Here is a 27,252-nt window from a genome sequence, read left to right on the forward strand (position 1 = left end):
TTCAGCAACCTAGGTTGTTGGAATATATTAGAAAAAGTGTATCTTCCCATCTATTAAACCAGAATATGCCAAATAGCTACAAACCACTAACTCAAGTCATTAAACAACAATTGACATCAAATTATTCATCAAATGTTCCAAACCATTAAAATATCTCAAGTGTAAATTGTCATTTTCAAAGTGAATTTGCACATTAACAGCATTTAAATCTCAGTGGAGAACTGACATTCCAAATCCGAAGGTAATCATGCATTCACCAGAGCGGAAGATAATCTAGACGAACACATGATGAGGGACTCAACGGCGGGAAAATGAAGGGCCAGCAAAAGAGTAACGAGATGACACAGGCAGGAGCGGATCATCCCACCGGTCTCCATGATAAGTCTGTCTTTGATTATAATCAGACAAAGCACTAGAAGCAGAATATGTGGAGTACAGCCTATCATCCATAGTCTCTCTCCTATGCAAGTTACTACTCCTGATCCCTCCAACCAAATATGAGCTTGAAGATGTTTCCTCTCTACTTAAAGGTGGCAAATATGCATCCCTTGGTGAAGCACCGTAACGATAGGAATGATAAGGATCCCTTGTATGGTCAGAAATTGCACTGTGGAAATAACTCTGATATTCACTCTCGTTCAAACGAAGAGGATCAGAACGAAGACTGAATTCAACATGTGCTGGGACATCTCTCCTGAATCTACTAGGGTCCATGTTATGAAGATGTTCATAGTCTCTCTCGTAAGGTTCCCTCATAGGATTAACATGAGGAGCGATAGCCATAGTTCTTCTATCTCCTTCGATACCATAAGCTCGATGGTTCTCACGAGTAATTTCCTCTAGCCGTTCAATTCGGATATCCCTTTCAGGGTACCGCACATCATAGCTGTTCACATTAATACTAGTATAAGGGTCTCCAGCAGCTCTTTCCCTATGCGAATGGGACCATGATCCCCTAACACTGTCAGGAGCATCTCTATCTCGAACTATTGCTCTTCGAGGGGAACGGGCAAGTGGCGAAGCTGATTGAACTTCCACCGGTCGGAAAAGTTTACTAAGCTTCCTAACCTGAAATAGAACATTTGAGTATCATCGATGATAAAAATAAAAATAAAATAAAGAAACAGACAGCCAGCCACAACAGGGCCTAGCATTAGATTCTCACTTGTCTGATAGTAAGTTCAGTTTTGAACTTGTTCTTTTGGTTGTAATTTTCCTTAATGGCCTTTTTGAAAATGCTCTCAGGTAGTGGGTAACAATCAGAAGCAATCTTGAATCGCACCTGAAAAAGTCATCCACAAGTACATAAATTATGATAAACAAAGATAAGATCAGGACAGATAAGATAGTAAAATGAGAGAAAATACCTGAGCAGGAAATTTACCACCAAATGCTCTAGGTTCCAGCTTCATGCCACCAGAAGATGCAGCCTTGTAAATCCCATACAATAGCTTCAGATCAAAATCATAAAGAAAAAGCTTAAGCCCAGGCTTGACACTTAAAACATCGTCCTTTTTACCAACTGAAACACCCATGACACGATAACGGAAACAATCAGGTTTTGTCTTTGCATTGCACATGAAGATGATACCACCAAGCTTGTCACCTGTTTTCTCTTTTGATTGACTCTTCATGCCATTATGGTTATCTTTATTTGTTCTGCTCCTAAAACTCTCATCTGACTCTTTACGCTTCCCTTTATTCTTCTGTTTTTCTTCACTTCTGTCCAACACAGCGATCTTATTTTTCTGAGCCTGGTGGCTCTCCTTGATAGGACGTTTTTTACTACTGCTCGTGTTTTGACTTTCCTTCTCTTTGTTCTTTTCAGCCTCCTGAAGAGGTGGTTCATCACTAGTTTTCATCTGCTGGCTACTGTTAGAAATTTGTTTCTTGTCTGCAGCATTGCTTGCTGCTTTTTTGTTCTTCCTCCGATTCCTTCTTTTTCCCCGAATCTGTTGAGAACCTTCATCTTTTTTCATCTTTAACTTACCGGACTCAGATTTCTTAACGATTTTAGGTTTGGCCTTCAAGGAATGTGGAGTATGCTTGTCATTCAACTCTGGTTTACTAGATTCACAAGGAGGATCTGTATCCTTGCTATCATCTTTCTCTGATGACTGTGGATTAGAAGACACTCCTGGAGGATTCTCAGTTCCCTTCTTACCGTCTTCTAGTTCCGTATTATTGAGGTATCCTTCGGGAGGATCCGCATCCTTCTTGCTATCATCTTTTTCTGTTGACTGAGGATCAGTAGGCACTTCTGGAGGATTCTCAGTGCCCTTACTGCTGTTTTTGAGTTCCATATTATTGAGGTATTCTTCAGGAGCATCTGTATCCTTCTTTCTGTCATCTTTTTCTGTTGCCTGGGAGTTAGTAGGCACTTCTGGAGGACTCTCGGTGGCCTTATTGTTGTCTACTAGCGGCATATTATTGAGGTATCCTTGAGGAGGATATGTACCCTTCTTGCTATCATCGTTTTCTGTTGATTGAGGATTAGAAGACAGCTCGGTAGGATTCTCAGTGCCCTTGTTGCTGTCTTCTAGTTCCATATCATTGAAGTATCCTTCGGTTGGATCAATATCCTTCTTGCTATCACCATTTTCTGTTGATTGAGTATTAGAAGACAGTTCTGGAGGATTCTCAGTTCCCTTGTTGGTGTCTTCTAGTTCTATATCATTGAAGTATCCTTCGGTTGGATCAGTGTCCTTCTTGCTATCATCGCTTTCTATTGAGTTAGGATTAGAAGACAGTTCTGGATGATTCTCAGTGCCCTTCTTGCCATCTTCTAGTGCCATATCATTGAGGTATCCTTCGGTTGGATCGAAATCCTTCTTGATATCATTTTTCTCTAACGACTGAGGATTAGAAGACTCATGCAGAGGCCTCTCAGTGCCTTCCAGGCTGTCTATTTGTTCCATTTTATGAAGGTGTCTGGGCAAAGAAATTTCCAAAAGAAAATTTTACTTTCACCAATAAAAAAATAAAGAAATATAATTGGATTTTAAAATTTATTGACATTCCACATGAACCAGTACATGCTAGTATCACAAAATGAGAAAAGAAAGTGTCAAAGAACCACTGACCAATTTTTTTATGGTAAACTTTCATAGTTTTGGTGAAATAAAGAGAGTAAAATTTTATAGCAGCATGCAATCTTTGCTACATTATAATGTATTTGGTTGAAGTGGAATTCCCATATCTTTCAGGAAATTTCTTTGTCAGAGCTTGACTTGGGATAAGATTAGGCAGTTAGTGTCTTTTTGGCACCAAAGCTCATGGTCTTTTTCCAGGGGTTCCCCTAACATACATGGAGGGATCGAGCAGCATCATTATATTGATTTTCTCTTTTTCATGTTTTTTTTTGTTTCTTAGGAGGATTCATTATCCTCCCACTTATATGTAATTCTTTCTCTTCATATTACTTTATCAACAGAACAAAAAATAGATATACTGATGCGCATTACTATGAAGATATAGTATTTTGACTCAAAGCACATCTCATAAATCCTTAGTTCCTTATCCTCTCCTTATTGAGGTTATATATACATGCAAACTATAATATTTTTAAAGAACTACTCTAGGCTATATCTTAAGTAAACCCTGCCTTTCTACTGTTGGGAGGAAATGGGTATTATCGTGTAACCCCGAAACCTTTCCTTATTATTCTTATGAACATTTTACAGTTCCTCGAACATGGGATTTTAAAAATCCAAACGAAGGAAGGGGAAGTTATAAATTAACCTTCCAAACTCTTCCTCCCTAACCCTTCATTTTCTTCGGATTCTTTCCTTTGCCTTCCCCTCCCAACTCCCACGCCCCAAACATGCCCTTATTTGCTCACAGATGCTCAATAAAACTTCATATAACATATGGTGTCATTGATAAATGAAAAATTAGCCCTCATTCCCTCTATACTCTTTCAAGCAGCAATAATTAAAACTTAAAAGGAACACCAACATTTTACAACCCCCTTCAAGTTTAATAATAATAATGCCTCCCCTTCCTGAATCCTAACTCAAGGCCCCAAACTTATCTCCTTGAAAGAATTATATATTCTTTCAAGCAGCAATGTAAATGGAGCAGTCAAATTTCACAAACACAAAGGTTGTTGCTTAGGGTCCTTCTCCGAGTTGGGTCTTGGAGGTAAATGAAGGAAAATGGAAGGCTTCAGAACCATAAAATTCACTTGTGAAATGGCCGTGGAGCCTTCTCTTTCTTTTCTTTCCCTCTAAAACATAACTCGCAAATGGATCACTAGGGGAGGGCATGAAATACACTTATGAGATGGCTCTCAAGCCTCACATTCCCTTCCTTCCCCTCCAAATTCAAACTCGCAAACAAACCCTGAGTGACCAAGATGTCACCGTTTCAAATCCTGGAAACAGTGTCTCCGTGTGCAGATAAGACTACATAAGTTGCCCTCCCTACACCCCCACTAGGTAAGAGCATAGAAACAATAATAATAATTAACAATAATAATAATTTGAAAATTGAAGGTCACATTTTTAATAATAATAATAACAATAATAATTTGGAAATTGAAGGAGCATAGAAAGTAACCAAATTGCAAAACGAAGAAACAAAGGATTCCATTGAAAACACGGAGGTAATCTCAATTGACGAAAGTAATACACAAAAAAGTAATGGAATTTAGATTCATATGTTCCTCAACCAAACAGAAAAGTGGAATTGATTCATCGTATAAAACACAAAAGAGGTGAAATCAAGAACGAGAAGAGAGAGAGAGAGTACCTAGGGCTATGATTGTGGTTGCTGAGTCAACCCGGAAGACATCGAACGGTAGTGAGAGAGAGAAGGGACTGATTCAGTAAAGGGTGTGTGTCATCCAAATTAAAATGTAAAATCAGATTTTTATTTTTAACTTTTGTCATAAACTAAATGCATTTTGTACTATTTTTTGTTTTGTTATATATGAGAATAAAATATTTTTTCATATCAGTATATAAAAGTTATTTGTTGAGTCATTGCAATTTTGGTGAAGATAATTTATATTTTGATATGAGATATTTTATTTTTCTTTAGTAATTTTAACTTTTATAAAATCATGACATGTGTATCACTTTAAAGTTATTTTTAAAAATATTTTTGTACGAAAATATAACACAAGTCATGATTTAATAATTATCAAAAAAATATTTAAATACTTGTCAATTTTTAACTCTCTTCCTATCACATTTATTAGTGATTGTTGACTAGTGAATTTAGCATAGTCACGCCCATGAATATGACCGTTCGTGCCAGTCTTAATGCTATATATGGAGAGCTACATTGGCCGCATCAAATATACCGACTGATATAGATATAATGAGTAGAGTGGCTTAGTAAAAGTTTTTGTAGCACAATACAAGTAATAGATTTTATGACACTAGTTTATGTCAGGATGTCTTTCCTTTATCAGAATAATAAAGTATATTTTTAAGGTATTCCTATCTCCTTAAATCTATTCATTGTTTAACATGTTCCTTATTTTCCTTCCTATGGAAGTTTTTATTTTAAAACATACAAAAAAAAATAAGACATATATCAAACAACAAAATTTTAAGGAGATAAATTATCTCCTAAAAGAGATTTATGTCATTTACTAATTTCCCATTGGGCTTTCCTAATCTTCTAAAAATGGGTTTGGGATGGGTGTCATATCTCTTATTTTGATTTCAAATAATTCATTTATATTTTATTTTCCTTCCAAAGGTTTCAAGTCTAATTCATGGCTTTTGAGGTTTCTTACTTTCTTAGAATTCTTTACCGCTATAAAATAAAAATGAACTCTTCCCCATGCTGAAATATGTGGAGGAGATATTTTTTATAGATTTTTTATTTATTTAATTAAAAAAATTAAAGAAAATCTGAATCATTAATTTTTTTCGATATCATATGTCATAATCTGAGTCCAATATTGGAGAGGAGCTCGGCCCTATAAAATAGGTCTCCACTTTCTGTTAACATCAATGATTAAATACATCAAGGGCCAGGGGGTGTAATGCTTAAGCCAGAATTTCAATAACTTCAATGGTAGTGTTTGCTATAAAAATTGAATAACTTAATCAAGATAGACCTTGACATCAATCCCATTATCAATAAGTGATTGAACTACAGCTCTGATTTTCCCTTCAAACTTATCCCTATCCCTTGGAGTATAAGAAGCAGTGTAAACATCAGCTTCTCTAGCTCTTTCGGCTAAAATCCGACCAATGGCGATGCACGCGGGTATGTCTGAGCGAGACCGGAGAACAGCTTTTATGTCCTTGGAGTTGGTACCAGCAACTGAAACTTGTTTGCTTGTCACCCTATGAGTGAGTGAAGATGACACAAATCGTTTCGAGATAAACACATCAAGTGTAAAAGGTTCCATATACGCAATTGTTCTTTGTTTGAATGATATGTGCTTATTTGGATTCTTTGATTTCTTCCCTTTCTGATACGTGTAAGGTTTGCTGTTATCATCATCCAGGAAATCCTCTACCCCGAAAAAACTTCGAGGTGCCATATGAGCCTGTATTAAACAAATGCATTAGAAATGAGTATTAGTACTTCTAATTTGATTCTTCTCTGAAACATGAAATGTTTTCTTAATTTCTTCGTTTTGAGTATATCTTCATCAGAGCTATAAATTTTCATTGCAATCTTTAGTTTCAACTTTGAATCTTATGAAAACTAAATCAGATCAATGGCATGGTAACAACGCACATACACAACAGGTTTAGTAGTGACAAAGTGTTCAAATTTGAAAGTTAGAAGCAAGTTTCTTTCGCCAGTACTGTTATTATTCACACATTTTTTGACATAATCTTAAAACTTGGTGATTACATGCAGATATCTGGTGATCTGCATGTATTATTCGATCACCAAGGACATTAGTTGATGCATAACAGGTAACTACCGTGCCAATAATTGGTGATCGGTGTGTATTATGAGGTGATTAAAGACAATAATCTGGCATATCTGTTGCAGGTAAAAGTAATTATATAACACAAGTCAAACACAAGTTAGACGAATGTCAATCACTAGTTATCAGATCATCGATTAGTTTTCCCAGTTATTGCATAATACACTCCAATCACCAATTATTTGTAAGTGAATCACTAACACTAAGTGTGTAAACAGTATTAGAAACAAAGTATCTGAACAGCTTTTTCGTTCTGTCACCTATCCTTTTAAAATGCATAGTATCATGGTGAAGAGTAAAAACATAACCAGATAGAAATATATGTGGGATCACTGAATTAAGTGAACACGTGCTTAACATGCATACGGTAAGTCTGCAAACAATGGCAATTATCAGGAAAAAATTATCTCAATCTGAAATAAATTTAGTTAACTCTACAAGTAACAGTTCTCTAGGAATGTAAGAGTAACAGTTTTGACAAGGTAAGTGATTCTCATATTTTGATCATATGAAGTTGTTGAAGAATGAAGATGGACTATAAATCTTATTGCATCAGATTGCATGCTTGATGTAAGAAATTAGAAGGACCATATTGTAAATAAATGAAAATTTACATAATTTGAGAGCCATACTACAAATAGGACAGGTATTACAGACACCTTATTCTGCACTCTATTTGCCTGTGCTGTGAAATCAACAAAGCGTTTCAGTTTGAAAAAGGTACTTATTCTATTCTTTAGAGATGTTTGGCCAAAGCATAGGAGTGCTATTATGTAACAACAGATGTAGAAAAACTGCTATAACAGAGAAGCAAGAAGTGTTTCTCCTCATAGCAGAAGCATGAGTGAAATTAAAATAAGACATTTTTTAGAAAGCAGTTCCCAAAAAAGAAAATATTTCAGAGCAAGAACCAAACGAGCACTAATTCTTTTGTTGTGTTTCACTAAAACTACATCTATTTTCTGTAATGGCCCTTTGGCTCAAATGCTTAGTTCATAGATCTAAAAGCTCAGGTTATTCAAATATAACTCAGAACTAAATAAATATAAAGAGTTCTATCAGAAATCCTTGTACAAGAAGAAATCCATTTTTCGAGCCTAAACCTTGATTGAAGAAGAAAATTTTACTTCTGTTCATGAAAATTTAATTTGGGTTTCAACTTTTACTCTGACCATAATAACACCTTTACAAAATTGATTGCTGCCTTTCCTTTTACAACTTCGATATCACCAATTTGGTAAACACACTTCTAAAAGTCAGTTTGATTAAATTATCCAAATAATATTCATTATACCAAAACCGCCTTTAAAAAAAGCAGCTTAAACATAAATAGTTACTGCAAACCAAATTTTAATCAAAACTAAGTTTGAAAATTCCAGTTCATCAAAATACAAATTTTGTAAACCGTTTCCTAAATACACCTTAAGTGGGCACATTTGACTTTCTAATGAAGTTTAAGATTCATAGTAGTTGGGTCTTCATATATTGGGCTAGGTTTAGTAATATGCTTATAATCCTAGTACAAATAATGGCACAGACATGTACTCAGTCTTATACTCTGTCTTACTTCGACATATATGAAATTAACAGTAAAAAAAATTAATTGAAGAAAAAACTATAAATCGAGCTCTGAGAGTCAGAATTGGAGACCTTACCTGTCCATTGTGGAAATAGCATGAGGGCATATAAATCCAGGGTAAAACTCTGTTTCCTTCACAAGCATAAACATTTGATCTGAAAAATCTACCAATTGCTTGCTTCGACATGTTTCTCAGAACACCCAATAGTAACACCTAACTAGCAGAAACTTACTTACGCCAATGAAGTATAGGACTAACCGGAAACAAAATGCTCCCCGTAAGAAAACTCATCCAAAATCAGGAGCCATATAATAACCAGTCTCATAATCTTCATAAGGTAATATATTTAAATTCAAGGAAAATGAAACTAAATGTGCAAAGCAGCCAATGTTGCCTAACTTCTTATACATTATGTTGACAAGGATAAGCTATATATTTAATCATATTAAATTAAATACATTGCAATACTATTAAAAGGGGTATCTAAGCACACCAATAACCCAATATTTACCGCAAACCGAGATAAGACTGCTCAGTGCTCACTCAAGCTTTCAGTTCAAGGGTTAAGTAGCCATTCGGATGGAAAACCAAACTCTCTTTTGAATCAGAGTGTCATGGCAGAGTTCGTGGCAGGAGGGTGGGTGGTATTTCCCTTTTTAACCTTTTCTGGCCCATTGTCAATCCAGAGAAAGGTTGAACTTTATTAAAAAGGTTCATTGATCAACCTCTAAACTAGCTGGGTAGTGCCAAACTTTAATTCCACAATTGTTCTATTATTTACAGAATCCTGCAAGGTTGAATATGGAATTTGCACCCATGGAGCAACCCAAGAACTAGTCGGGGAATAAGTTGCACCTCAAAACCACTAAATGTGCATGGGGCAGTGGACAATTTTCCAATCAATTTTCAAAGTTACATAACCATTCATGTGGTTGTGGAGAAATTCTCTTGTCATCGAGTATCACTTTTGTATAAAGAATTACACTAAACTTTACATTTACCTTCTGTAAAATGTGGTAATTGGCACGCATTGTGCTCTTTAAGGCGAAGTGCTCGTAGTTTTTAAAACAGGATGATATCGAGCGTAATAAGTCAAAGGACAAAGTGTAACTTCACCATAAAAACAAAACAGCATAGTTGGAGCACGAATGAAGACTTACATCAAGGGAAAACTAACATTACAAACATCAAGTTCAGTATCACCAATAGATTGAAAAGGGCATAAAGACATACATGGAACATATTTCACAGTTCAAAGCAAACATTAACTGAACTATACACACTGACACAACTGTTCTAACAATGAATATGACGGTTTCGAACTACAACTAAAATCCCATCTAATGCAGGACAGCTCGGTGTACAAGGCTCCCACCAACTTGGGCATGGGGAGAGAGAGTATGCAGCCTTGACCCGTATGTGGATTGGCTGTTTCCAGGATTTGAACTCGTAACCATTCTTAGTCACTAAGCAACAACTTCACGGTTAACTCGAGGTTTCATATCGAATACATAATTAAACCAATTCTAGTTAACATCACTTAGGCAACTCCAAATTACCCTTAAAAATGCACATTGCCACCTAGTTTGTGAAAATAAACTTACAACATTCTTATAATTAATCTCACTATCTTTGTTCTAAACAATTATTGAATCACGCAAAAGAAGGAATGGTGTTAATAATTTGGGTCCAGAGAAAGCATAAAACTAAAGAGGGTTTGAGGAATATAAATAAACCTGTTGACAAACACTACCTCCTTCCTCTTATTCGTGTGTGTCTCCTTGAATGCACTGTGTTTTACGCTCCATGCCATGAAAATGTGTTTGGAAGAGAATGGGGTGGATCCGGGTTTGGGTTAGTTTTGGCCCACTGTGTAACTTTCAAAATATTGGGCTACACTTATTATAAGTTTAGTTTTTACTTCCTCCTAATCGGGGGTGACAAAAATATTTATATACGTAATGAAAATAAATATTATAATATTTGTGCTATAGATATTTGTATATTTATATCTTTTTAATTAAATATTATATTTTTTATTACTTTAATATTATAAATAATCAAATGAAATGAGATGAGACTATATTAAACTTGTGTAACTTTGCATAAACTTAAAATGTGGCAAACCTCCCTCAAATTATATTACTCAAACACCAAAATGAGGATGTTACATGACCAAACACTTAAAATGATGATAGTCCACAACTAAGTCATACAAAACTTTTAAGATATATTTACAAGTTAAGTTTTAGAGGGAAAATAAAATACTTTATAGTTATTTTACTATTTCATGACTATGAACTCCTCATTTTCTCTTCATTTTCATCTAAAACCAAAATTTGCAAACAAATCCTTAAGCTAGGCTAAAATTAGGATAAGCCTAACAAAAAGCATAGAACAAAATGAGCCTAATTATAAGCATATTTCCCAAAATTGAACAAGTTCCAAATAGTTTATTCCACCTCATCAATCCAGCTCCTCCACCCTTTTTTCATTGGCGGTGGTTAAAAACTACCTTATTATATATTTTCCTCTCATCCCTCATTACCTTCCAATAACAACTTTCCTTCCCAAACTTTCTCTACCCTACGCCGTCGTATTCCACCACCTTTGACGGCGGTTATTCTCCGGTCGCCGTCATATTTCTATTCATCCCTCCACATTTCCGTCTTCGCTTCACGAATAACTTACCTCTTCAGGTTCGTCTCGTTTTTTTATTCTTCATTCAATGCTCTGTCTTTTCCGTTCTAGCAGTTATTTTGTTTTTTTGTTTGTTTGTTGCATTTTGATTAATAATGAGGAGAGTGCCGAAAAATATATGCATGCGTGTGTAATCACAATTGCGGCTGCGGTTTCTAAAGCATCCTAATGGCATTATGATCGCAATTGTGGTCATGTTAGCTGTATTTTCCTGCAATTGCGATATGCACAATGTAATTATAACCGCAACCGCAATTTAGAATGGTGATATGTATATATTCCTTAGCCATGATATCAGAGTTTGATTCCTGTCGTGCACAGGGAAAATACTTTGATTTGAGATTGCTTTGGCGATCTATCTGTATCAGAAAGGGATTTGTTTTCGCCTCTTAGGCTATCGGGCTGATGCACCATTGGTATATACAAAAAGAATAACAATATAATACAATTCTTGATGTTTGAAAAGCAGCTTTGATTCAATGCTATGTTCAATAAGGAATGGTTTGGATGTTGAGAAATTAGATTCTGAAATATGTTGTTTTCATTTTTAGTTGATTTATCTCTACCAACTTTCCTGTGCTCTTTAATTGTTTTCGATAAGGAATTGTTTGGTTTGGCGGCTAAGGAATCATTTTGGAAAGAAATGATTTTGATGGGCTTCTCGAAATTTGTATAATTTTCAGTTTCCCAACTTGATATATGGTTGCCTAGCGATTTTGATTAGTTTCTTAGATTTAAAATGTTATTTTCTCTTTTCATGTAGAGAATTTCTCTTTGTTATTTCCTTATAACTGGTTTTTATTTATTTTTTAATAGATAAAATAACATGGATTTACATTTCATAGCTTGTCAATAATCATTATAATATAACATGACATTTTTGCTTGATCCATGTATCTTGACCTCACCCAATTTCAGTGCTGAATAATCTTAGGATTTTCTGATTTGCATCAACCTTTTTAGCTATCTTGTTCATTGATGTTGCTCTTTTTCTTGTCTTTTGCTCTTTTTCTTGTCTTTGATGTTGCTCTTGAATGAAATACTTATCTGACAATATGTTATATTTCTTCCTTTCTATCCCCTTTATCTCAACTCTATCCATTTACAATTTGGAAGGAGGGAAAACTCTACCAGTTAGTTTGTAGTTATCATCATTAATTCCTCATACAACATTTTGGATGAGTTGAATGGTTTTGAATTTATATTTTACCTGCTTGGGGTATTAACCTTGCTTTTCCAGGTCTCAAAGCTATAAATAAAGGGAACTTTATATTTTTAGAAAATCTTTGATCTACTCGGGATTTTGGAGTCTTTTGCAATGAGTGCAGCTGGAGATATTGTGAACAACACAGCAGGTGCTGCTGAAAATCCTGTGGGTGCTTCAGAAATTCCTTTAAATGACAAAGCTAGTATTCCAGACAATACTGGAATTGACAAAGCAGTTGGGGCGGAAAATCCTGCAAGTGGGAAATCAGATGGTGCATTAAACCATGTGAACAACCAAGCAGGTGTTGCAGAAAATCCTGAAGAAGACCAAGCAGTTGGTGCAGAAAATCACACAAAGGACCAAGCAGGTAGTGCAGACAATCTAGCAAAAGACCAATCAGACAGAGCAGTAGTTCCTGCAAATGATACAACAGGCACTACAGAAAATTCGGTAAATGACAAAGCCGAAGATACAGAAGATGATTTGAATGACAAATCAGGTGATGCAAAAGATCCTGAAAATGACAAAGCAGATGCTGATGAAACCCCTGTCATCAGTGTAGACAGTCTTCCAGTAGAAGCAAAGGAGTTGCTGATATCTTTGGCTGGTAAATGGGAGGACATACTTGATGAAAATGCATTGCAGGTGATTTCTCTCAAGGGGGCAATGACGAATGAGGTATTCCAGATAAAGTGGCCAAGAACAACAGGGGAAACCTCACAAAAGGTTATACTTAGAATCTATGGTCAAGGTGTGGACATTTTCTTTGATAGGGATGATGAGATCCAGACATTTGAATTCATGTCAAAGTCTGGGTACGGACCTCGTCTACTTGGACGGTTTGCAAATGGCCGTGTTGAAGAATTTATCCATGCACGGGTAATCCAATATTTACATTTTGTTTTCATCTTAAATAGTGGTACTAATCAAACTACCTTTGAGAAAATTGTTATTATCTAGACCGTGTAGAATCAATATATTAATACAACAACAACAAAACATTTATCTCACTAGATAGGGTCGATATTAATACAAACTAATATGTACTTGAAGTTACCTCCAATATTCATCCGGTTATATAAATGATTTATAAAATTTAGGCATTGCTTTTATTTATTGATCACTACCCAATATATGAACATGATATGCTCATACACTTTATTGTTTTCGCTTATTGAGGACTACCCTACTTGTGAACTCGATGTGCTCATCCACTTCATTGTGAATTTATCAGACATTATCAGCACCTGATCTGCGCGACCCATCTATTTCTGGCCTTATAGCGGCCAAAATGAAGGAGTTCCATGATCTTGACATGCCTGGTGAAAAGAAAGCATACCTTTGGGATAGACTGCGGTATGTTTCTGAACACCCATCCTAACCCCACCCTTAAAAAATGTAATAGGAGAATCTATTTATGTGACAAATAAGAACCCATTTGTATCTCTCACTTTTATGAAGTTTATTCAAATAATTTTATCTTTACGTGCCAATATTTTAAGTACACACTGAATCATTTCTAAATTCTTTTTATTTCAATGCTTCAGAAATTGGCTTAAGGAGGCCAAACAATTGTCTTCCCCTCAAGAAGTGGAAGCCTTTTATTTGGACACAATTGACAAGGAAATCACTATTTTGGAAAAAGAACTACCAGGAGCACACCAACGGATAGGATTTTGCCACAATGATTTACAATATGGTAACATAATGCTCGATGAAAAGACCAACTCCGTGACCATGATAGTGAGTTTCTGTTTATACTAGATAGTAAAATCGTGGTTTTGTTCCTAACACCTTTGAGATATTTATTTTTCTATGGGACTGCTCTGAGTAAATATTTGGTTCTGCTTCTATCAATATATTTCCAGGATATTTTGTTGAAAAAGTACTGAAGAAATTAGAACTTCTTTCTTATTTATATATCAATTTCCCCTTGGTAGGAGCAAGACAAAACTAGTAGGTTGCTCCTCAAAGTTAGTTTTTGTTTTCATGTTGGCCCCATAAGTTTTGTTATTGTTTCAAATAGGTTCTTTAAGTTATTTTATGTTTTCAAATTGGCCCTTCAAGTTATATATGTTTTCAAATGGGTACCATAGGTTGTTTTTCCATTATTTATTTTTCTTATAATTCAATCTTTAATTGTACAATTTCAGGAAAGTAATAAAGGAATTGTGTATATCTTTTTATTCTGAACTCAATGATACATAAATTGTGAATTTTAGTAGAGAATTGAGAGAGTTGTGAATAAAAACATGTTGGTAGGACCAAAATGAAACAAAAAAAGTTCCAGGATCAAATTGGAAAAATTGTAGGACCAACTTTGTAGTTTTGTAGTGTAGTAACAACTTCAATTGCACTATTTTATGTCTTCTGGACCATATTTTCCCCTTGAATTGAATTTTATCAAAATTTATGGAGGAACTAGTTTTGCAAAGTAGTGTTTACTGAAGGCTCTCTGGGCAATGTGATTGACATTATTTTGAGATCAGCAAACCTGCACCTTTTTCCTTGGGCTCACAGCCTTGACTCCCCCTCCAAACAAAGGAAGGAGTCATCCTTTATGTAGTATTTGAATGTGAATGTAAGATTGTTGAGTTATCTTAATTATAGCTTGATGAACTTTGTTGATTTCTTTCTTGTTTATGGTTAAACTAAAACTTTGAAAGCAAGGACATGATGGGAGTTAAGGGAATCTATTTGATAACAAATAACATGAATTAATATCTTGCAAGCCATCAGTTTTCTTTTGTTTTTAAACATGACTGTCGACCCACCTTGCTGGAAAAGAATTGTTCATTTTAAAGATGGCCAAGAATGTGAGGATTTGGTGTACTTTTAAGTTATAAGTCTCTGGTTGATCTTTCATTACATACTTATTTACTGCAATTCCTAGTTTCAAAAGATCAATGGGTCATATCAGAAAATATAATTTTCATGCCTCCTTTTGTAACAGGATTACGAATATGCAAGTTATAATCCTGTAGCATACGATATAGCAAATCACTTTTGCGAGATGGCTGCTAACTATCATACAGAAACACCTCACATTCTAGACTACAATAAATATCCTGGTATATCCTTTTGGATTTATTCTCATTCATTCATTTTATTACTTCCAGCATAACATGACTTTTATTTGGCTGATTCTTTGGACAGATGTTGAGGAACGTCAAAGATTTGTGCAAGCATATTTGTCTTCCTCTGGTAATGGATTTCTTTGAATCTTTCTATTTAACAGTTTCATCTTCTAGTGTAAACTTTTAAAAGAGGAATTTGTGTCCTGTTTCAAATTTACTAACATTGATGATCTATTTCATAATGGAGCAATCAAGTTTGCATGGCCTAAGTTAAAGAAATAGTACATATCAATCATCAATGTAACATTGTATTTCATCACCTTACATATTCATGTGTCATCATTGAAATTATAATGTTGTGTTCCTGAAATTGTTGGAGTACAGGTGAGCAGCCCAATGACAGTGAAGTGGAGCAGCTACTTCAAGAAATTGAGAAGTATACACTTGCAAATCACCTATTCTGGGGCATTTGGGGAATAATTTCGGTAACCTTACTTTCTTACTTTGGATTTAGTTATTCATAATTAGGCTTGCCCTTTCATGATGAGTTTGGCTGATTCCTTGGAGAGTGAGTATGAAGTTGTTCAATTTTGTCATTCTCCACCGTTTTCAAAGTTTTTTTCACCTCCATCTCCCAAATTCTATGATAAAATGTATAATTTTGATCCTCATCTATCGTATTTAGCTTGTGTCTCCCAAATCCCTTCATCCAAAACCCTTCATCCAAAACCCTTCATTAGGAAAATAACTTTGCCTTTTTCTCTCCATTCTTTAACCCTTCCATCCACACCAAAGCACTATGTTGAGTTATCAAACTCTCTCTATGTATAACCTTGCAGTAAAAGCAAAAAAAATTATTTCCTTATATAATATATTACATACTTAAATTAGTCAATAAATACATGATTTTAAGACACAATAATACTTTCATGTTTTCACATTTACTTAATTTGGCCTGCTTAGTATGCTTAAAAGGCATTTTTTGGATGAAATAAAACCTAACTTTTTTTAGCTAGATAGACTTAAAAAAAATGCTTGATCTGATTTATCAAGTAAATTGGTTTGGCCTAGCCTATACTTAAGGCTATAGCCCCCGTCCAGTGGCATAACATGTTAACACTATCTGATATTTTGGGCGAGTATTTTTTTGATACTATCAAGTATCCTTCACCCTATTAGTAAAAAACTAATCCCTTTCGGATGTGTAACTATCACTCTCAATAAGTGTCGCTCCCAGGAATTGAACATTTGACCTTTTGGTCATCCCATAGATCTAGTAGGGCCTTACAGTCTTACACACTAGACCAGTATCTTATCATAGGGGTTATATTATTTATTGACTTATGTTATGATTACTTTGTCAGGCACAAGTAAACAAAATCGACTTTGACTACAAGGAGTATGCTAAGCAGAGGTTTCAAGAGTACTGGGCAAGGAAACCTTATCTATTGATAAGCTCTGAAGCACCTTCTCCTTATAATGCACCTGAGGGCACAGGTATTTGATTCCATTTGTTTTCTATTACTTCATTGTAATAGAGTGTATGTTGTTAGTTTCAGAAACTGATAATATAAAGATCACATGCTGTTCATCAACTGAGTTGCATGATCATAAATTGTATAATGAGGTTCCAAGTTTTGATTTAGAAAACTCTGTTGTTGATGACGATGATTGAATGGGAGACTCCCAATGCTTATTATAATTTTAGCATTAGATGCCATTTTTCGATATATTCAAGAGTATATCTTCAATTTATAGATAAAGATCTAATCTCCTGGATTGTATTGTTCTAAATCGCTTAAATTCTATGATAAAATATATTTTTAACAAATAACTATGTGGTTCAAGATGGCTTAAATCGAAGCCATAATTAACATGAGAGATTTTTAATGCTATAAATTAAGCAATAAACGCATATACAACCAGGTTGGTGCCTATAAAATGTCTTCATTTTTTTTCAAGTGTGTTCTTATGTCAAATAAAATATCATTAAATGTTGTTTTCACCTGCTAAATTTAACTAATTTTTTAACTATTATAGTTTTATGTCAGTGTTAAAGTGCTACTAGAGTAATATGTTTCTATTTATTCTCTTCTTTTCATAAACTTTGATGTTTTATCTTTTTATATTATTCCAAATTTTTAATGTTTTAGAAACTCATTATACACTTAACTTTATTTTTTACTACACACTTATTTATTACTCATTTTTTCTACCTTCTATTTCTATTTTTTAATTTATTTTTTGACGTGGATTAAATTAAGTTATTTTAATGAAATTATATTTTAATTTTACATTATTTAATATTTTCTTAAATTATACATATATAAGTTGATATATTTTCTGTTTCGTAAAGTGTATTTTATTGTAATTAGTTAAAAAATATATATTTAAGTAAGGTTTAATAATTGAATATTTTTTAACCAATCATAATAATTGACATATTGAGTTACATTGTATACATACTTTAAACAAAATGTTGTGTACATACTTCATACTTCTGAGGTGTCAGTAGGGAGTAGTTACGAGGGCACTAGATAAAATTTGTGCCTACTTTTTTTAATTGAACTTAGACGTGGAATCAATTTTACCAGGAAATAAAGATGGATACACGGTCCTACTTCAGCGTCTTATGAATTTAATATGTATACATCGATAGTGTAAGTATATTTTACACTGTTAGTAAAGCATCATCATTCATATATTAATTACTATTGACTTTCAAACAAAATTATTACAAATAGATAGTGAATAATGTGTTAACATACTTTACACTATCACTGCGTAGATTTTAAACTTTTAAAAAATTACGAACATGTATAATAAGTTTGTAACGGGAATTGATGAAATATTTGTGGCTATTTGAAATTGTATAAGTGTGTAATATCTGTGCACTCATAACATAAATATTTATACATAGTTGATATATTATTTATTATTTATTTGGATTATCTTTTTAAAAAATCATAATAAATAGCGAATGATAGAATGACAATATTAAAATCTTAAAATCTTAGTATATACATCTTTTCTCATTTTATAAATATCAGTATGCACATTTTTAGGACCCCCTTGAATCCTCTATACCAAGAACATCAATAGAGAGCATTACTTATGGATAAATTTTATGGAAATGATTATTAATAACTAGTTTGACTCATTTGTGTTTAAAGGAGAGCTGGCTTCAGCATCAGCACACAAATCATCAACGAAGAACATCTTCAAGAAGATGAAAAGAGTTTTGGGTCTTGGCTTGTTCAAGTCCAAAAGCTAGAACAACTTTCCACCAATACATTTCTCTATTTTCACCTCTTTTTTCCATCACAAAATGAGTCATTCAGAGAAGAGTGTAATATATATAATGTACTAAACAACAATTACATTTCATATTTCATATTAAATTTATTGTTTCTAATTTCTCTTTTTTTTCTCGAGGAAATAATATATGCAGTCCTACATAAGTTTTTTATACTGTTAACATTTATAATATGTATTAAGATCCAAGAGTGTAATATATATGCAATTTTAGGTAAAGATTTATATAATGTACTTAATATATTATTCATTTGTATTATTTATTTTTCCTGAAGAGTTAATGATAATTTAAGTATAAATGGTGGATGATTTAATAAAAATACAAAAATTTATATACTGTCAATACATATATTTTTTCTCTTATAGTATATGATTCTTAAATAAAAATATTACATGTGAATGATGGATGTGTAAAAAGTTTTATTATAATAATATATTAAACCTTAAAAGAAGAAAAATCAAATAAATACTATCAATGTAACAATTATGTAAACATATAAAGATTTTTGTTGTTGTTGACATATGTAATGACTCATTTAAATGTTTGCAACACAATAGTTGGATTCAATAAAATTCAAAAGAAAAATATGGTTAATAATGTCCCAAATAATGGGAGATAAGTAAAAAAGCAAGTCTGATTATACATAATCTTAAATGGAATAGAGCAACACAAGGATCTATATGTAAACATAGTTTCTATTTAGATATGTTTGAATGACCCATTTACAAAAAGAGAATGTATATAACTTTATTCCGGTCTGGTCCAGTATGAAATAAACTTATAACCATGTAATCTACTCGATCATCAGATTATGGATTATAAGTTCATAACCTTATCCCATTCTCATTTTGGATGGACCAGATTTGCTTTGATTGCAATTTGGAGGTTCATAAAAAAGAAAATTATTCTTAAATCAAGAGAGAAAAAGAGAGATAAATTAAGGTGAGACCATAAATAAATATGATCCTGGGCATGTGTGCTACAATTTGCTTTCCGAATAGAAAGACTCTTATAGTCTTAGAGTAATATAATCTCTAAGTCACACACCCACTTATTTTTTTTACTATTACAATAACAGAAAGCAGAATATATGACAATATTGCTATTTTGATTTCTTAACTTATTTGTTTTTCAATTTGGGCATTTATCTTTTTTTCCCAACTTAGTCCCTTAACATTGTTTGCATTCTCAAATTAGTTCTTTTATGTGTAATTTTTTGCTAAAGTGACATGACTTGAAAGATAGACATGTTTCACTTGAGAACTAATGTGGTAATAAAAACAAAGTTGAAGGACTGAAGTGAAAAAAAATCAAGGACCAAATTAAGAAAAACAAATAATTTAAGGAACCAAAATAACAGTTTTTCGAAATCGAGTAACTTATTACTTAGCATGAGTGATGGAGAGTAAAGGGTTGGTGAGGAGCTCATTCCCACAATCCACAAATTGATAGTTCACAATGAGATGACCTTGTTGATATCCTCTTCCATCTGTGTCTATTCTATTGAACACTCCTACATCCAAATCTAACCCTCCATTGCTGCATTGATCTACAATTCTCACTGTTTCTTCTGCTCCTGTCCCTGTATTTGTTACCTGCATCATCATTCATTTCCACATCCATCAAATCTATATTATCATAATCTCAACAATTTGAGTTTTTAGTTAATTGTTAGATTTGCACTTTATCATCATTAAAATCTCTCATAAGATGAGTCAAAATCAATTGTAACTCCTAATAAAATAAGCTAATCTTTATGTATTAAATTATAGTACCCATTGTTGAATTCTTGTGCAAATATTCATTAAACTAAAAAACCACTCCCTCTTTGTTTTAACTCAGAATATACTTCAATTTGAGGAAACTAATCATTCTCACATGTGTGGTTGTCGCTTATAATAAGTGAAAGTGTTGGTTACAAGAGTCGAACTTTATATTATGAACATTTTCAAGACCAATTAATAATAAGAGGAGTATTTCAACATGTATTTAAACTATTCTCGAGACAATGAGATAGTCAATCCAAAACTTACTTCCCAACACCTTACCCTTTGATCTTATTAAGTATCTGGTGATCTAATAAGGCTTTATACAATTAGATCAGATCTTCGATCTTTGTTAGTTTTCCTTCTTATACTTTGAATTATAAAAGTTCTAGCTTTAAGGTTAGATTATTTCTTACCCTCAAGCACTTTCCACAAGAATCTCTACCATGAGGTCCAACAGGGCCACAAAAAGCAGTCCAACCATATTTACTACGCCATGAATAAGGTTTCCCAGCATCCCATGTTGAACAATAAGCACTAACTGCATTCAAGTCCCACCCATGTTGCTCCGGTTGGTAGTAATGATATGTTGCACGTACATTAGTTGCACTTTCACCACCGCCGCCGCCGCCGCCACCACCACCTTTGCAGTTACTTTGGCAGTTCTTTGAAGGAGAACAATAATCATCAGAGTCACCACAGTAACCATATTGGCTGCAACATAGATTGTTAGGGCATTTTGTCCCACTAGCTTGTTTACCACATTGTTCACCATTAATGGGTTTGAGAACTAAGAACATGAATATGATAAGGGTTAATGCTACAAGTTTTGTCATGTTTTCTAACTTTGACATTTTTCTCATGATGTTGTGTAGCATTTATATAAATTTGACAGCTCAAAATATTAATTCTAAATTGTCTGCTCAAGAATATTTAGACATCCAAAATTGACATCTATGTTTCATATATATTTATTTACAATATCTTTGTGACATACATGTGCTAGGGTTTGAATCCTCTAATGAGAATTAATATTTATGATATATTGGTGTAGAGTTTTTCACTGTTAATACATCACTATTTGTTTATATATATTATTTTTCTTTAAAGACTACATGAATAATAAATGGTATGTACTCATAAAACTCTTATAATAATTTTACACAATTTTATACTTTGATAAAATTGAAAATAATCTCAATCTATTAATCGTTTAGATATTTTCTTATAACACAAAGAATATCTCTCATGGTAAATAGCCAATCTTTTTCATTGTGTAGTTGTTCTTTCCAATAAATGACGCTTACAAGAATTGAAGTCTTAACATTTTGGTCGTTTCGATGAACTAATTGGGTCTTACACCACTAGAGACTAATGTTTTTTGGTATTAAATTATTTAGATGCAAATAGACACTTACTTTTTTTTACTTTAAATATATTAACACTCCTAATTTGTTTTTGACCACTTATATATTCACATACAAATTGTTCTCGTAATTAAGATAAGAGAAAAAGATCTTGTAGTTTAAAAGTTTTTTATATTATTATTATTATATTATTAAACATTTATATTATCATATTTAATCATGAAAAAAAGATATATGCATTGACAGTGTATAGATTTTATACATTGTCATTATATCATCTATTATTGATATTTAGTTATTGTTAATTTTTAAAAAAAGAATGATCCAAATGAATAGTAAATGATAGAATGTTTGCCTATAAATAATATAATCTTTAATCATTATCTCTTCAAATGATGAAAAGTCTTTGAACATTAGTAGATAAGGTTGTTGAGATACAATTAATTCACATCTACTACAACATTATCCTATGACGAGAATGAGGGGTAATACTCGTGTGCTAAACGATACATGGTTACTTGTGAGATCAACCGTTAGATTTATATACAAAAATGAGTTTGAGAGATAAGTCAACAAATCGAAATATCCAACGGTGGAGAACTAAGGTGCACCAATATAAATTGATGAATGGGGCGGCTAAAGGTTTGACAATTGGTCAACAATAGGGTAAGGAGTGGGGCCAAATAATAGTTAAAAAGAGAAAAGTCAAAGTTTGAAGGATTGTGATATTATCAATTCAAAGTGATGAAAACATTCCATTTAGTAATCAAAATTTTAATCTTTTTAATGTCATTTGTAGCATACAAAATGTAAATATAATGTCTGAGAAGCTAATTGTATCAACCGATTTTAATTGAACCAAAATTTTATTGTTAAATAATGTGCCTAAAATATAGGCGAAATTCTTTTAGGTTATGTTAAATTCAAACAAGGAAAATGAAGGGGAGGGATTTTAATGAAGAGAAGGGAAATGAAGGAAAATGATTTTAATTATTTTGTGTTTGATTCAAGAATGGAAGGGGAAGAAAAATAAATACTTTCATATTTGTTTAGCTAGGGAAAATAAATTTAGAATGTAATATGTATACATTATCAGTATAAAGTTATATACACGTTTATTGCATATATTTTTTCTTCATAAGTTAATTTAGTTGTATACCTTTTTACATTATCTGAAAAATGAATGGACTAATACAAAAGTGTTACTTAACTCATGTATGTATATAAAGTGTTTGTTAAGTTTTATTTTCATATGGTTAGTCTGATAAAACAAGAAAATATAGCTTCGCTCATTTCATTCAAATTTGGAATCCATATCAAGGCCTCTTTTCATCATTCTTCATAAACATTTTTATCTTTCTCCTACATTTTTATCATTATTCCATGTGGCAATTTTGCACCAAACTATGACCATCATGATGCCTCCCCATTATTGCGTGAACAATCTTTGTTCTATCCCACTACCATATCATGATTCTCATTATTCTTTGAACTTTTATGTATAAACAATATGATGAGTATTAACTTAATTGTTTTGGCTATGTTGGATGAGCATAATTTAACATGCCCCTTTGATTGTATAGAATACTATTTGTCTCAACCTCAACTATCTTGATATCATTTCATGTGGCAGTATCAAGAAACTTCGTAAAATGAGTTTGAAATCTAACTTCTTTACAACCTCCCTTAGCGATATGTATGCATACACCTTGGATACAATGAATAGAGGATGTCAAAGAAAGAGCACGTGTGAAGTTTATAATTGAAGATATTTTAGAGGTTGGCTAGGTGGTTAGGAAGCTAGGTAGTTAATTAGGAGTTAAACTTAGTTTGTTAACTTTGTATCGTTCATTTACTTGGATCATAAGTCTTTTCCTTTTTCTAGTGCTTTGATGTTCCAAGTTCCGGCAGTATCACGACTTGCGTCTTCAGTTTTCTCTTATCAACCTAGGTTCCGACAGTACATCGACCTGCGTTCCTAATGCTTTGACGTCCCAAGTTTCGGTAGTACTCCGACCTGTGTTCTTGCCTTTACCTTCCGCAATTCCGGCAGTACCCCGACCTGCATTTTCGGTGTTCTCTTGTCAACCTGGGTTCCAGCAGTACCCCAACCTGTGTTCCTAGTGCTTTGATGTCTCAAGTTCCGACAGTACCCAACATGCGTTATTGGTATTTCCCTAAACCTCTATCCTTAGAGGGTCATTTGATTTAATTACAAAGCACATTTTAAATCATTGTCAGACATAGACATCTAAATGATTATTACATCACCAGCTTCTAATGCAATATCATCATCGCATAAGGAGCGTGATCAGGCTCAAGCTTCAGCGTATACCCAAGTCGGGTCGGTCTTTCCAGATAGATAGTTCTATTTGTGTCTCTAAATCACGACCCAGACCTTTGTCTCTTCCGCGGCTTCCCCAAACAAAATTAGTATACCCTTTCTTTACTAGTTACTAACCTCGATAATACTCATATCATGGTTTGTATGTTACCAAATAAGTAACAAGTAAAGAGGGACAGCTGTGAATATCCAATTTCGTCCGGGATATTTTTTAAATTTTTTGAGTAAGTTCAAGGACTGGGTCACAATTAAAAACACTCAGAAGACTAGGTAGTGATCACCTTAAGACTCTTTATTAACTCTAACCGTAAACCTAAGTCGGGCTATAAATAGCCCCGCTTGGTACTAACCCCTACTCAACAGCTTTAGTAACAAAAAAAACGGTACAGCTTTATCTCATTTTCAAAACACATAGTGAGCAGCCTTCCTTTTTAAACAAAAATTGATTGCCCCATCCCAAAACCAGATTACAACTTGGGTTATCCTTAAACACTAACCAATAACTATTAGAGTATCTTGAGCAGCTTTTTTTACTGGCAAACCAAGAACGGAGGAGACGAGACTCTATTAACCAAGACAACATAGAAGATTCATCTCTTTCTTAAACCCATCTCAACTCACTGTTACATTTTTTCTTTTCTTCATTTCTTGTCTAAACTCATTGTATATACATGTGCATATTTCATTTCTTGAAACATTAATACTGCTATTTTCATTTTATAATTTCACGCTCACTGTTCCATTTTTGTCATTGTTAAAAGTCATTGTTATATGTACATATTTCATATTATGTTACTTTGGCATAACCTGTATCATTTTCATTCTATTACTCCATGTTCATTAATCCTATGGTATGAAATAAAGCATAAGTCAAAAGGAATGAGTCTTCTTCTCATTTATCTTCTTCCAACGCCTTCATTTTCTCATTCCTTTATTTTTTTTAAATTCGTTTTCTTTTGTTTAGTTATTTGTTACGTGTATGTTTATTTAAAAAAGTACATATACATCAATACATTATTTCAGTTTTACTGTTTAGCCATTTAGGCATGTATATATTGGTTAAGTTTTAGTGTTCAGTTACTGTTTGTAATTTTATTTTGTTAAGTCTTATTGATTATAGTTTGTTATTTGTATTATATATGGGTTTTATATGAGTATTATGTCATAAAAAATGTTAACAGACTTGTATTACATACTTTGAATTTTAGGATTAATTTAATTAAATAAATTAAAACTTTTTAAAAATTCTAGAGTTTAAGTAAGAATTTGGGAGATCGGTGAACGAATCAAACCATATCTTCTTTTCCCTTCAAATAGAAAGTGGTGAGTGGTTGTCGTCCTTATCTTTTAAAGTTTTACTCTAACTTTTAAATAAAGATTCATTCTTGACAAATTTTAAAATAAAGTAATCAACTATTCATTAATGTTGTTTCTTATAAATATAAAAAAAGTCGTCAATAATTAATATGTCATATTTATCTGAACCATCAATAAATAAGATACTCTTTTTTTTAAATTATATTTAATATGTGAATTAGGAGTCACAATCATTAATATTGTACGCTATGAATCTTTGAAATAATCGAGAGCCACAATCATTAGTATTTTATGATGTAAACCTTTGAAATAAATTTTTTTCATAAAATTAATTAAATAAGAGAAAAACATTTTTCAAGTGCTAAGGTTAGAGAAAGAGTATCAACTTGAGTATTATTTTATTATCTTGCTAGTAGGAAAACGGTAAGCGGTTATCGTACTGTCTCTTCTTTCTCTCTAATAAGGATAAGACAATACATACCAAACTCTTATCTCATTACCCTATTTAATAAAAAGCGGTGAGCAGTTGTCGTACTACCTATTCTTTTATTTAAAATGGGTAAAGTGATATAGGGCAAAGTTGTACCTCCCTCCTTAATATCAATTGACAATTTGAGTCCTATTTTTTTTGTCATGTTAGTAAGAAAGCGGTGAGCGGCTATCATACTGCCTCTTCTTTCTCGCTAATATGGATAAGACGATATAAGTCAAACCCTTATCGGAGTATCCTATTTAATTAAAAGCGGTGAGCAGCTGTCGTACTACCTCTTTTTTTTTATGAGGGTAAAATGATATGGGGTAAACTTTATCGTTCTCTTTAACCTTTTCTACTTACAACCGTTTGAGAAATTTTTAAACCACTTTTCATTAACTAAAATCAATCAACACACAAGCATTTTCTACCCAAGAATTACGTAGTCTTGATTTCACCATTGCACCTAGGGATATGTAGAAGTAGGACGAACTCTTGTCAGATACAAAAAATAAAAAAAATAAAAACATTTTTTTTTGTAATTAATAAATTGATTTAACAAGCTTTAGAGTATATCTAGTTTCGTGCGATTATTGTGGGTACCGTTTGATAACGAGCAGACAGGGTGCTAGTACCTTTCCTGGTTCGTAACTGACTTCCGAGTCTAGAGTTCTAGTTCGAAGGCCAATCTATTCAATAATTGGCCATCAAAAGGGTTTTCTACGTTTTGACCGCAAAAACATAGTGGCGACTCCAAATTAGTCACGTGAATGGTGTTCGGCCGAAAATTGGGGCGCGATAGCTGTCGACTCCACTGAGAACATTTCTAAGAGAGTCAGGCCTGAAGCAACTAATCGCATAAATCCACGTGTAGCCCTTAAAGTTTTTTTTCTTGCCTTATTTCTAGATATTTAATTGTGCTTATATATATATATATGTTTTTGAGTTTGTTTCGCAGTGTTGGGGGGTTTTATCTAAAAAAGGTTTGTATGCTTCTCACACACAACACGTAAGTACACAATGTCTTTACATACACATATGCCCTATACCTAGGTATTAGAGATATACTTTTTAGGATTAGAAGGGACATATGCCTTGTCGGTGCCGGCCTAGAGCCTAATCTTGTATTGGCATGATGAACTGATCAAACTATTACTAGTATCATGGGTTAGACGCTCGATGGGGCTCGACCCCTCCCG

At 33.1% G+C, this 27,252-nt stretch overlaps 4 protein-coding genes across 8 annotated transcripts; 1 reads left to right on the forward strand and 3 right to left on the reverse strand.

Annotated features, from left to right (window-relative positions):
- Positions 1–4,846, reverse strand: LOC109345944. 3 transcript variants are annotated; one of them, XM_019585250.1, is made up of 5 exons: positions 4,753–4,846; positions 2,564–2,931; positions 1,368–2,440; positions 1,166–1,282; positions 1–1,068 (listed from the first exon to the last, which is right to left on the reverse strand). In XM_019585250.1, the coding sequence occupies exons 2-5, from the start codon at positions 2,916–2,918 to the stop codon at positions 298–300; spliced, it is 2,316 nt and encodes a 771-aa protein (XP_019440795.1). In that variant the 5' UTR covers positions 2,919–2,931; positions 4,753–4,846; the 3' UTR covers positions 1–297. The 3 variants fall into 3 exon arrangements, with proteins under 3 accessions (XP_019440795.1, XP_019440793.1, XP_019440794.1); XM_019585248.1 differs by having other exon boundaries at positions 1,368–2,931; XM_019585249.1 differs by lacking the exon at positions 4,753–4,846 and adding an exon at positions 4,561–4,718 and having other exon boundaries at positions 1,368–2,931.
- Positions 5,906–10,329, reverse strand: LOC109345947 (50S ribosomal protein L18-like). Of its 2 annotated transcripts, none has more exons than XM_019585256.1 (3): positions 10,224–10,329; positions 8,563–8,740; positions 5,906–6,514 (listed from the first exon to the last, which is right to left on the reverse strand). In XM_019585256.1, exons 2-3 carry the CDS (start codon positions 8,671–8,673, stop codon positions 6,062–6,064), a joined length of 564 nt encoding a protein of 187 aa, XP_019440801.1. In that variant the 5' UTR covers positions 8,674–8,740; positions 10,224–10,329; the 3' UTR covers positions 5,906–6,061. The 2 variants fall into 2 exon arrangements, with proteins under 2 accessions (XP_019440801.1, XP_019440800.1); XM_019585255.1 differs by having other exon boundaries at positions 8,563–8,762; positions 10,241–10,328.
- LOC109345945 (probable choline kinase 2) lies at positions 11,031–18,886 on the forward strand. Of its 2 annotated transcripts, none has more exons than XM_019585251.1 (9): positions 11,031–11,186; positions 12,428–13,273; positions 13,629–13,750; positions 13,942–14,137; positions 15,348–15,465; positions 15,551–15,598; positions 15,856–15,956; positions 16,836–16,968; positions 18,645–18,886. In XM_019585251.1, exons 2-9 carry the CDS (start codon positions 12,506–12,508, stop codon positions 18,743–18,745), a joined length of 1,587 nt encoding a protein of 528 aa, XP_019440796.1. In that variant the 5' UTR covers positions 11,031–11,186; positions 12,428–12,505; the 3' UTR covers positions 18,746–18,886. The 2 variants fall into 2 exon arrangements, with proteins under 2 accessions (XP_019440796.1, XP_019440798.1); XM_019585253.1 differs by lacking the exon at positions 11,031–11,186 and adding an exon at positions 12,244–12,320 and having other exon boundaries at positions 12,426–13,273.
- Positions 20,042–21,420, reverse strand: LOC109345946 (pro-hevein). Its single transcript, XM_019585254.1, has 2 exons — positions 20,970–21,420; positions 20,042–20,382 (listed from the first exon to the last, which is right to left on the reverse strand). The coding sequence occupies exons 1-2, from the start codon at positions 21,414–21,416 to the stop codon at positions 20,170–20,172; spliced, it is 660 nt and encodes a 219-aa protein (XP_019440799.1). The 5' UTR covers positions 21,417–21,420; the 3' UTR covers positions 20,042–20,169.

Source organism: Lupinus angustifolius, chromosome LG04, assembly GCF_001865875.1.
Source record: "Lupinus angustifolius cultivar Tanjil chromosome LG04, LupAngTanjil_v1.0, whole genome shotgun sequence".
NCBI classification, from domain to species: Eukaryota; Viridiplantae; Streptophyta; class Magnoliopsida; order Fabales; family Fabaceae; genus Lupinus; species Lupinus angustifolius.

Excerpts from the sequence above, each read along its gene's own strand:
- LOC109345944 (XM_019585248.1), bottom strand. The coding sequence starts at position 2,918 with ATGGAACAAATAGACAGCCTGGAAGGCACTGAGAGGCCTCTGCATGAG. Across the intron at positions 1,283-1,367 it reads GTGGTAAATTTCCTGCTCAG|GTGCGATTCAAGATTGCTTC; the intron begins GTATTTTCTCTC and ends TGACTTTTTCAG. Across the intron at positions 1,069-1,165 it reads CTGAACTTACTATCAGACAA|GTTAGGAAGCTTAGTAAACT; the intron begins GTGAGAATCTAA and ends GTTCTATTTCAG.
- LOC109345947 (XM_019585256.1), bottom strand. The coding sequence starts at position 8,673 with ATGTCGAAGCAAGCAATTGGTAGATTTTTCAGATCAAATGTTTATGCT. Across the intron at positions 6,515-8,562 it reads GCTATTTCCACAATGGACAG|GCTCATATGGCACCTCGAAG; the intron begins GTAAGGTCTCCA and ends TGTTTAATACAG.
- LOC109345945 (XM_019585251.1), top strand. The coding sequence starts at position 12,506 with ATGAGTGCAGCTGGAGATATTGTGAACAACACAGCAGGTGCTGCTGAA. Across the intron at positions 13,274-13,628 it reads AAGAATTTATCCATGCACGG|ACATTATCAGCACCTGATCT; the intron begins GTAATCCAATAT and ends TGAATTTATCAG. Across the intron at positions 13,751-13,941 it reads TACCTTTGGGATAGACTGCG|AAATTGGCTTAAGGAGGCCA; the intron begins GTATGTTTCTGA and ends TCAATGCTTCAG.
- LOC109345946 (XM_019585254.1), bottom strand. The coding sequence starts at position 21,416 with ATGAGAAAAATGTCAAAGTTAGAAAACATGACAAAACTTGTAGCATTA. Across the intron at positions 20,383-20,969 it reads CTTGTGGAAAGTGCTTGAGG|GTAACAAATACAGGGACAGG; the intron begins GTAAGAAATAAT and ends ATGATGATGCAG.